The 11130-nt window shown below is 47.7% G+C and overlaps 1 protein-coding gene across 3 annotated transcripts; it reads left to right on the top strand.

Moving 5' to 3' along the window:
• Positions 1-1494: 1494 nt before the first annotated feature.
• On the top strand, positions 1495-10742 carry dhrs7b (dehydrogenase/reductase (SDR family) member 7B). Of its 3 annotated transcripts, none has more exons than XM_061223731.1 (7): positions 1495-1559; positions 4706-4878; positions 5151-5266; positions 6128-6338; positions 6989-7081; positions 7596-7748; positions 8395-10742. In XM_061223731.1, exons 1-7 carry the CDS (start codon positions 1540-1542, stop codon positions 8787-8789), a joined length of 1161 nt encoding a protein of 386 aa, XP_061079715.1. In that variant the 5' UTR covers positions 1495-1539; the 3' UTR covers positions 8790-10742. The 3 variants fall into 3 exon arrangements, with proteins under 3 accessions (XP_061079715.1, XP_061079718.1, XP_061079716.1); XM_061223734.1 differs by having other exon boundaries at positions 8390-8743; XM_061223732.1 differs by lacking the exon at positions 1495-1559 and adding an exon at positions 4438-4460.
• Positions 10743-11130: the final 388 nt, after the last annotated feature.

Genomic DNA, 11130 nt, shown 5'->3' with positions numbered 1-11130 from the left:
ATGTTGGGATTGGGGCTTGGGTTATTTTACGTACAGTGTCCTGAAAAAGTATTTGCCCCCTTCCTGATTTCCTCTTTTTCAGGCAGAATGGTTTCAGATCTTAAGACAAAATGTCATATTAGAAAAAGGGAACCTGAGTAAACGCAAAACAGATTAATCATTTTATCTAATGGGGGAAAAAAAAAAAAAAAGTCATGAAACACCCAAATCACCCCTGTGAAAAAGTGATTGCCCCCTTAACCTTAAAAACTGGTTGCACCACCTTTCGCAGCAATAAGTGCAATAAGTGCAACATTTCCTATAATTTAATTAGGTTTTACATAGCTTTGGAAGTATTTTGGCCCACTTTTATTTGCAGAGGGGGGGGGGGGGGGGGGATAAATATATATATATATATAGCCATCTGGAAAGGATTACAAAGCTACTTCTAAGGTTCTGGGTCTCCACCAAACCACAGTGAGAGCCATTATCGCCAGAATACCTCCAAGGCAGGGCCGATCCATTTCAGGATTTTGTGCCAACTTCTGGTCTAAATGACTTAATTAGCTCCATCTTATCTTGATCTGATACCAGCTACAGAAACAGGCTGCAAAGTGTATCCTAAAGATGTCACTGTGCTCCAGTAAAGGAGTGAACCAGCAAAGTTTATAGAATTGTCAGAAAACAAACTAAGATGATTGGTTTGAATGAATTATCACATGCAGACCGGCCCTCCAGGACTGGAGCTCCAAGGGCACTGTAACTAATCCAGGAAGTCCTGGTCCTGGAGTTCTACAGGGTCTGCTGGTTTTCGTTCTCACTCTGCACTTAATTAGAGCAGTTGATTACACTGAACTCACCTCACCTGGTTACCTGGGTCTCAACTGGGTGCTGATTTTAAGGTGAGGAAAAACCAGCAGACCCTGTAGCTCTCCAGGACCAGGGTTGGTGACCACTGGTGTAGGACAACCTTTCACCTCCTCTATAGCAGGGGTGTCAAACTGAATTCCCAGGGGGCTGCAGTATCTGCAGGTTTTGTGGTTTTCTTTCAGTCAGCAGCCAATTAAGGCCTTGAGAACAAGGTGTGTGGATTATGTAGCCAATCAATAATTTGAATGAACCACGTGTGCTGAGAACAACCCAAAAACCAGCAGACACTGCGGCCCTCCAGGGCTGGTGTTCAACACCTGTGCTCTATCGGATGTTTGTAAATAAATATTGTATGGCTTTAGCCTACTTCCACATGGTTAGTATTTTCTAGTATTGCTACTTTTACAAGTATTCACAATATTTGATTTGATTGAATAACATTTTTGCCTACAGCCTTAAATTAAGGTTGTTCAGTTATGATTTATTTGGGAATGCCAACTGGTCTGCCTGTGGGTTTTATCAATTTGTTAACTGATCATAGAAATTATAGAATATTAAGTCATTAACTTACTGTAAGTGAATTCTAAAGTTGCTTACTGTACGCACATTTGCTAGTTCAGCCCAGGTGGACTGTGATTGGTTCGAAAAGCTACGCCGACTGATTTTACTTCCGGTTTTCTTGACCATGACATGAGCCTCATCTCTCATAGGTAGGATCAATGAAACTTGTTCGTCGCTAGTATGCTAACCAGTATCGTAATGTTGGCAACATTGTCCTGAAGACATATTATAAAATAGAGGTTCATTATATTGTGGTAAAATCAGATTAGAATTACTCGTAACTCGCATTGCCTTGGTCACTGAATCGCTAACGTCAGCTAGCTTTTTGCTAGCTATGTAGCCGTATGTTTGCTATGTAGGCTGCTGGATATGACCGTATCTAGCTAGCACGTTAGCTTATCTGGCCTGCTGACATCAGCCCTTTTGCTACAATATGCTTATTGTTTTCGGTACTACGTATAGCAACTTAACTAGACAAAGTTCGGTTACGACAAATGTCAGACGTTGCAGTGCCTGTGTGTCAACCGAGCGAACTAGTGCTGTTGGCAGAGAAAGTAACGGTGAACTAGGCTAGCTACATTTTTGTGATGTCGCTGAACTAACAATTAAACAATGTAGCTCTAAGACAAATGTTGCTCGTTAGTCGTTGGTATTAGCGACATATAATTAACTTTGCCATAACTTAAATTGTATGGACGTAAGTAAACAAAGGGGAGAATCGGGGACGGGTGGCAACCCTACGTGTGTAGCGAGGCGACAAACTGCAGGAATCCCAGTCAGCGGGGAGAGGGAGCCCGTTGTCGGGAGTTTTTCGTCCCATTTATGAATTCATCATTTTCACATGATTATACTAATGAAATAATCGTGGTCTTTAATCAAGACCTTGATGAGTAGATTCAGCTGTCTTAGTCCTGTGGTAAAACAACAACCTGCACTACTCCAACTTATTTCAATAATTAATCCCCTGCTCTCTGGTTGAAGGTGTGTTTAAATGGTGAAATCAGTTGGCGTAATGTTTGGTTGGAATAAAAACGCGCGTACACTCGGCCCTCCATGGCACGTGATTGGTCACCCCAAGCAGGATTATTGAGTTAGCTGGATAACTGCATTGTAAACCCCAGAGCCCTCCCAAATCTGGGACATGGACCGAGTAAAAGGAGCTGTTCTGGGTTTTACTCAGTGCAGTCATCCAGCTAACCGAGTAATCCTGCTTTGTGAAATGCCACACATTCATTCATCATGTTGGGGCTACATTGACTCAGGCGGTAAGAGCAGTCGTCTGGCAGTCGGAGGGTTGCCGGTTCGATCCCCTGCCCTGGCCTGGGTGTGTCGAAGTGTCCCTGAGCAAGACGCCTAACCCCCAAATGCTCCTGACGAGCTGGTCGGTGCCTTGCATGGCAGCCAATCGCCAATTGGTGTGTGAATGTGTGTTTGAATGGGTGAATGAGAAGCATTAATTGTACAGTGCTTTGGACAAAGGCGCTATATAAATGCCAACCATTTACTATTTACCATGTTAAGAAAAAAGGAAGCACTTTATTCTTTTTCCAGTATCTACATGTTGCAGTTCAGTATTGTGAGCAATATTTTTCATTGCAGTAGTTCAGTAAAGGCTGTTGTATTTCAAAATATATATTTTTTGAACCTTTACTGAACTACTGCAATGAAAAATATTGCTAACAATACTGAACTGCAACATGTAGATACAAAGTTCGGTTACGACAAATGTCAATCTGGCCATTGCATCAGCCTTTATATTTCAGAAAATTAGTCAAACCAACTAAGCCAACATAGGCTGCAGTGTTTTGGGGTCATGAAACCTTTGAATGATTTGACGTGGCATTGAAGTGACCATGTTTTTTAATGTAATCCTGCTCGTGAGCGCCCTGCCACCTGAGGCCGAATATGTTCCATGGTTCGATCCAGGGAATCCGCGCTGAGAGGAGCAGCTGTCGGCGCTAATGACGAAACAATCGAGTGTCGGCGCGCGAACGGCCGTTTCTTAATATTGTCCGTCTGTCATTGAGAAATGTTTTAAAGCTCATCTTGGGGGAATTAGGCGGACCTTCTGAAGCTAGTTGCAGGGCCTCTGGTGGGAGTATTTTAATAAACCGGGCTGAGCTCATTGTAGGAGAGGTGGATAAAAGCCGATCGGCCAGAAGAATACTAACTAGCCTTAGCATTAACCAGGTGAGCATTCTTACTTTTATTTATTTATTTGGGTTTGGGTCAGAGATTTATTCCCTGAATCAGGCATTGCTGGTCTTTCACTTTTTTTGTATTTGAAATACATAGGCCTGTTCGTTTTGGTAAATTAAGTTCGTGTCGGTGGGAAATCTTAAACATGAAGGGTGGAACAGGCTCCCTCCAGTAGTCAGGACGGATGACTTTTAGACTGCATGGTGGCTTAACTAACACTCTTATCATGTGTTTACTAGCACTAGCTTCACTACATTTAACACAAGAATAGTTACTTGGGACTAGATCCCCAGTCGTCATTACGCATATGGCAGTTAACATTATTGTGTAGATGTATGTCACTTGTGACACTGATGTCTCAACATCCGATCTGGCCATTGCATCAGCCTTTATGTTTGCTAGGCTAAATGCCTGAACAAAAATGATTATGCCTGTCTGTGGGCAATGCCTTTTGAGAGGTCATTTTCTGCCCCGTTTTGCAGTTGTTAACTCATGATACATCTATTGATCTTTGACCCAGAAGTGGAGGCTACATGTGAAATGCATATTTTCCAAGTCTGATGTACGGAGGGATTTTGGAACAGATTTTTGATTCTTATAAGTATTTATTGCACATATACACATAATTTGTTGTTGCTTTTATAATGGCCTATGTCATTTTTAAAATTCAGGGAATGTATGATATGTGCTTAACAGCTTGGTGTTCATACGATCAGCTGTTATTCGAAGCCCTTGCCAAAGTCAGCGTTAGGTATTTAAGCATGTTTTAGTTCGCATTTTGCACTATGGTAGCACAGTGAAATGAGACGCCGTGCTTAGCGACTCCTCTGACTTGGGGGCAACATGAGGAGGTAAGAGCTGTCGTCTGGCAGTCGGTTCAATCCCCGCCCTGGGCGTGTTGAAGTGTCCCTGAGCAAGACGCCTAACCCCTAATTGCTCCGAACAAGCTGATTGGTACCTTGCATGGCAGCCTATCACCATTGGCGTGTGTGTGTGTGTGTGTGTGTGTGTGTGAATGGGCGAATGGGCGAATGAGACACATTAATTATAAAGCTGTTTGGATTTACCATTCACCATTACTCGGCGGCTCCTGCAGGAGGAGTGTGTTCAGAGGGGCCGTGATGGAGCGGTTTTGGAGCGTGATTCCGTTCGCGCTGGGCGGTGCAGGAGTGCTGCTGCTCTACCAGCTGCTGCAGAGGGTCCGACAGAGGGCCCACATCCAGGACGCTGTGGTGGTCATCACCGGGGCCAGCTCTGGGCTGGGAAAAGGTATGGTTATGCTCAGGACTGTGCTAATAGCGTAGCTGCATTCGGTTATGCTCAGGACTGTGCTAATAGCGTAGCTGCATTCGGTTATGCTCTGGACTGTGCTAATAGCGTAGCTGCATTCGGTTATGCTCAGGACTGTGCTAATAGCGTAGCTGCATTCGGTTATGCTCAGGACTGTGCTAACAGCGTAGCTATTTGGATGATAGTTGTACCTCTTGGAGATGGGGGCTGTCGGGGAGCGTGCCTGACCCTGACCCTGTGCTTGTTGGCAGAGTGCGCCCGGGTGTTCCACGCGGCGGGGGCCAGGCTCATTCTGTGCGGGCGGGATCGCACACGGCTGCAGCAGCTGGTCCAGGAGCTGGGGGAGGCAGCGGACGGCAAACGGAAGGTGTGCCTGAAGAAAGCAGCTCTGTCCGCCTTGGCTGTACTGTCTGCCTTGGCTGTTCTGTCCGCCTTGGCCATTCTGTCCACCTTGGCTGTTCTGTCCGCCTTGGCTGTTCTGTCCATCATCGCTGTTCTGTCCGCTTTGGCTGTTCTGTCCGCCATAGCTGTACTGTCCGCCTTGGCTGTTCTGTCCGCCTTGGCTGTTTTGTCCGCCTTGGCTGTTCTGTCCATCATCGCTGTTCTGTCCGCCTTGGCTGTTCTGTCCGCCATGGCTGTACTGTCCGCCTTGGCTGTTCTGTCCATCATCGCTGTTCTGTCCGCCTTGGCTGTTCTGTCCGCCTTGGCTGTTCTGTCCGCCATGGCTGTACTGTCCGCCATGGCTGTACTGTCCGCCATGGCTGTACTGTCCGCCTTGGCTGTTCTGTCTGCCTTGGCTATACTGTCCGCCTTGGCTGTTCTCACTGTCTTGTCGTCGCTGTTCTGTCCATTATCGCTGTACTGTCCGCCTTGGCTGTTCTGTCTGCCTTGGCTGTTCTGTCCGCCTTGGCTGTTCTGTCCATCATCGCTGTTCTGTCCGCCATGGCTGTACTGTCCGCCTTGGCTGTTCTCACTGTCTTGTCGTCGCTGTTCTGTCCATCATCGCTACTTGTTTTTTTAGACTTGTGTAATTGGCTGAAGTTCTTCTGAGGTTACTAGATTAAAAAAACAAAAGAGGCTATATTTAAATCAATTTCAGTCCAAAAACATGGAATATGACCGATTTCTTTTGTAAAACATCCTTGTGTACAGCTCTAACATTAAGTGTTTATTCCTATACCGATCGGCCCGTCCAATTTTTATTTGACTCTCGTCTCTGTAACCGCAGACGTACAGCCCCAGCACCGTGACCTTTGACCTGTCGGACACGGCGACGGTGGCCAGCGCAGCGGAGGAGATCCTGCAGTGCCACGGCCACGTGGACATCCTGATCAACAACGCTGGCATCAGCTACCGCGGGGCGGTCCTGACCACCCACGTGGACGTTCACAAAGAGGTCATGGGCATCAACTACTTTGGCCCGCTCGCCCTCACTCAAGGTATGAACGGTGATGACGCAGTAACAGATCCAGCAGGTGATTCAAAGAAAGACTCAGTCTGGAAATCCTGCCACATTTTTGACTCTGCCCAAGGCAGTTGCAGGTAGACAAGCAGTCTTGTCCCTTCCTGTTCCAGTGTCGCATTTGCTTAAAGGCCAGCTCTTCTGTAGTTCTGATATGGTTAGCTCTTTATGTAGCTCTTACCACAGCTGGACATAGAAAGCGAAAACTCATTCATGGAACATGGACCATTGCTGCTTTCACTTTTCCAGAGAATCTGGTAGCTTCTGCCGTTCAAACAATTGATGAATATGCTGTTTTTGTCAGGTTGACAGCATTCACACTGGACTGAGCCAGTAATTGTTGTCCAAACATGCGACTGTCAAATACCCCGCTTAGAGCTAACAATGGGATGGGTGCAGGTCAGGTGCATTACCAAGATGTGTACAGACAATGTACGCTGTTATTTATTCTGGCTTACTGGTCAGAGAAGCTGGCTGAGGCCTGCGGTGGTCTGAGGCCCATGGGGGGGTCTGAGTTGAGCCTCTGGGGGGGTCTGAGTTGAGGCTCTGGGGGGGTCTGAGTTGAGGCTCTGGGAGTCTGAGTTGAGGCTCTGGGGGTCTGAGCTCCAGTGTGGTGTCGTCTCTCAGCCATCCTGCCCTCCATGGTCCAGAGGCGGAGCGGACACGTCGTGGTCATCAGCAGCGTCCAGGGCAAGATCGCCGTCCCTTTCAGATCAGCCTGTGAGTACACGGCCCGCCACGCGCTTACAGTCTGCGTCTCTTCATTCTGTTACCAATCACATCACCCGCCGATACCCAGAGGTGCATTTAACCGTTTCTCCTCGGTATCACGAAGCCATAAACGCAGAGGAGCTGCCAGACGTCATTTTCCTCAGACGAGCTAAACATGTTACATTACATGAATGGCATTTGGCAGACACTCTTATCCAGAGCGACGTACAGTCGATTAGACCAAGCAGGAGACAATCCTCCCCTGGAGCAATGCAGGGTTAAGGGCCTTGCTCAAGGGTCCAACGGGTGTGCAAGGGTGTGCGGATCTTATTGTGGCTACAACGGGGATCAAACCACCGACCTTGGGGGGGTACAGTCGCGTACCTTAACCACTACGCTACAGGCCGCCCATGCAACACGGCCGCGTTTATGAATAAAGTTGGGTGTTGAATTATACAGCGCGGCGTAAGCGTCGCTAACCGTCGAGCGGACCCACAGCTCCTCTGGCCTCCTTCCCTCGCAGACGCCGCCTCCAAACACGCCACCCAGGCGTTCTTCGACTGCCTGCGGGCCGAGGTGGCGGAGCTCGGCGTGACCGTGTCGGTGATCAGCCCCGGCTACATCCGCACCAACCTGTCCCTCAACGCCGTGACCGCCGACGGCTCCAGATACGGAGGTAAGGGCCGAGTACAGCCGGCTCCCGCTGTCCAAACCCCCCCCCCCCCCCCCCCGCTGCCGTGTTACACACACAGGCACACAAAGACCTGGATCTGAGGCTTTGTTGTACGACCTCCTGTGCCGAGCGTTGCCAGCAGCTTCTATGGGGTTCACCTTTGCAGGGTTTTGTTTTAGGTCCTGGGGGAGTTTAGACATTTTGTGTGGTTTTAAGTACCAAAAACAATAGCTATCCAGTTTTGCATGTCTATTCTCCAGCGCCTCTCATGAGCTTTACCAAGAACAGGCTGTTTTAGTGACTTCAAGGCTTGTTGATATCAATGAGCCTCTGTTCCGATTGGCTGGCTAGCTCAGCAACTAACTGCACAGATTGTTTGGATTTCTTCCGGTTACAAGCTGGGCCATGCGGTTAAATGCGGTTCCTTAATACAGACTGTGGATTTATTTCGGGACTGTGTTCTGTCATACTTTGTGTTTTTTTTATAGCACTTGCAACTCCACATAGCAAGGGAAATGTAATTTCCAGCAAAATGGGACCGCTGTAGAGCTCATTATTTCATAAGGTACCAATGGGAGCAGGGGGTGTTAGGCTGTGCTTCTCAGCCTTCCTGTTTTTTTGGGGGTGCCCTTGCGGTACCCCAGTCCAGGACAGGACCACGGCGGAGGGGCGGGACCCGCGGGAGGTGGCAGAGGCCGTGCTGAGGGCCGTCGGAGGCAGGAAGCCGGACGTCCTGCTGGCCGGGCTGCTGCCCACCCTGGCCGTGTACATCCGCACCCTGTGCCCCGCGCTCTTCTTCAGGCTCATGGCCTCCCGCGCCCGGAAGGAGCGCAGGCCGAAAGAGGACTGAGAGCTCGGCCCCGCCCCTTCACGCTCAGGCCAGAAGGGGCGGCCCGCAGCCCGGTGGTTGAGGTACATGTCTGGGACCTGGAAGGTTGGCGGTTGAAGACGTGGTGTAGCCACAGTAAGATCCACACAACTGTTAAGCCCTTGAGCAAGGCTCTTAACCCCACATTGCTCCAGGGGGGATTGTGCCCTGCATAGTCTAATCAACTGTATGTCGCTTTGGATAAAAGCGTCAGCTTAAATAACTGTAATGTAATGCATTGGGAGGCGGGCAAAAAAACGACACTATTCTCCTGAAACCGCTTATTCTGGACCTGCGGACACTCGCATTTTAGAAAGCAAGTCGACCAACACAAGTCATGCCATGACCTTGTGTGCACTGCAAGCTAATGCAGGTAGAGGAGGCTCATTTCACAATGAAAACCAGAGTCTCAAAATAAAACTCATCCAGTGGGTTGTCAGAGTACCACACAGGCTGTGTCCAACGTGGGCCATGACATTTGGAGGAACAGTCTTAAGCGCTACTGACCAACCTGCGGTAACTCGAACTGCCAGCGCAAATAACCATATATCAAACTCTTTGCAGTTAAAGGTAAAGAATGTTTATTCAGTTGTGTAAATACACCGCTAATATCTCACTTTGTGGGTGGTACATGATTCACGTCAACGCTCAAGTCTAATAATGCGATCTTTATACCTTATATGCCAGGGAACCACAGATGGGCACGGAGGGAAAGCTGTGTGAATATGTGAAATGTTGATGCTTTAACCCATAGGTTAGGCCCCAGCAGGGAGAGAGGCACTCTGGGCTCCTCTACATCACACAGTGTCGTGTTGCCTAAAGCAGGAAAGATGCGGTCAGTGCCATTTTCCCTGGGCTCATTCCAGTTGGTTATTTTTCTCCCCCCTTGCTCCTGTTTCTACTCCTTGCTCCACTCAGGAGAGGCTAGAAAAAGAAGTGAAGACATTAAAAGCAGGAACATGAGGACATCCGCTTCTCATTGGCCTCCACTGGCTTCCTATTGCCGCACGCATCCGATTCAAGGCCCTAGTGTTGGCATTTCAGGCTGCTAAGGGGACTGCCCCACATTACATACAATCCCTGATCACTCCCTACTCCCCAGCTAGACCACTCCGGTCTGCCAGCTCTGGTCGCCTTACGGGTCCCTCTCTACGGGCACCTGGCGGTCGAGCTGCACGTTCACGCCTGTTTTCCGTTCTGGTCCCTCAGTGGTGGAATGACTTGCCTACCACTGTCAGGACAGCAGAATCCCTCCCCCTATTTCGACGCAGACTCTTCAAACTCTACCTTAGTCCTCCCTCCTGACTTACCCCGCCCCCCCCTTCTGATACCCCTATCCCTGTCTAACCCCCCCCCCCCGCCCCCCCAAAATAAAAAAATAAAAAAAATAAATTGCACTTATGATGACGACTATATGTTTAGAACAGCAGTCCAGGTGTATTTTCCTAGTTCTGGTTGTGATGCTTTGACTTGTGGTAGAACCTATGCACTTGTAAGTCGCTTTGGATTAAAAGCGTCTGCCAAATGACTAAAATGTAAATGTAAAAAATGACAGCAAATGGTATGTCCTTGCTTCCAATGTCAGTTGGAAGTCACGTCAGGAACAGACGTGGCAAATGCGTGGCAGATGGGGGTGGTCCACCGGTAGATCGTTTTTTACGTCACGCTTTCCAAAGAATTACTTCCGCAAGGGACGCACTTGTGTTTTCGGGACTCGGGAGTTCCTAGCTTCTAGCTTCTAGAAGGAACATTTAACGGGTTGGACTATCTTTAAAGACCTTGATTGATTTCCTGGTCAGATGCAAGGAAAAAATATATATATAAGAAAAATAAGCTATTGGAATGATTCACCTGAAGCCTTGCCTTGATGGCTGAGTTGCATCCATCAGGATATAAGGGTTCAGTCACCTGAAGTAGACTAACGGGAGAAACAGGTTCTATTTAAACCATCTGGTGCTTTGATAACGTTATAGCGGAAGAAGTTTGTGGACCTTGCGTTTCTCAGTCTGAATTACAGCTGAGTTAACATTCAGTTTAACAATAGCTCAGAGCAATTAAGCGGAGTTAAGGAAATTGTGTAAAGAGACATTTGTTGTATGGAATAAACATCCCTGTGGAAAGCAAGCATACAGATTAGTTATTTGTGTGTCTTTATGGCAAACTAATTTTGTTCTGATGTTGACTCAAGAGGGAATCTCCAGGCAATAAAAGCTGTGTGTGAAATTGTGTCAAAGGTCACGATTGCTCTCCCTGGGAGAGAAGGGAAGGGAGATGTTGAGCTGCTCTTTTCCGGGGATATAATTTGTGATAATGCGGCACTTGTCAAGACATGTCTTGTATCAGAGAAAGGCTTTCAATATAGAATCCATGACCCTCAAGACAAAATGCAACACGTGCATCTTGATGACCGTTTTAAAAAATGGATTTACATTAGCTGCACATTAACAGTGACTTGACTCCAGAAATTAAAAGCAAGACAAAATTTCATCCTCCTACTTTGCAATTAAGTCTTTAAAA

The sequence above is a fragment of the Conger conger genome, chromosome 16, assembly GCF_963514075.1.
Source record: "Conger conger chromosome 16, fConCon1.1, whole genome shotgun sequence".
NCBI classification, from domain to species: Eukaryota; Metazoa; Chordata; class Actinopteri; order Anguilliformes; family Congridae; genus Conger; species Conger conger.
Note: the sequence above shows the minus strand (reverse complement) of the source record. Positions and strands in the feature narration are given on the sequence as shown.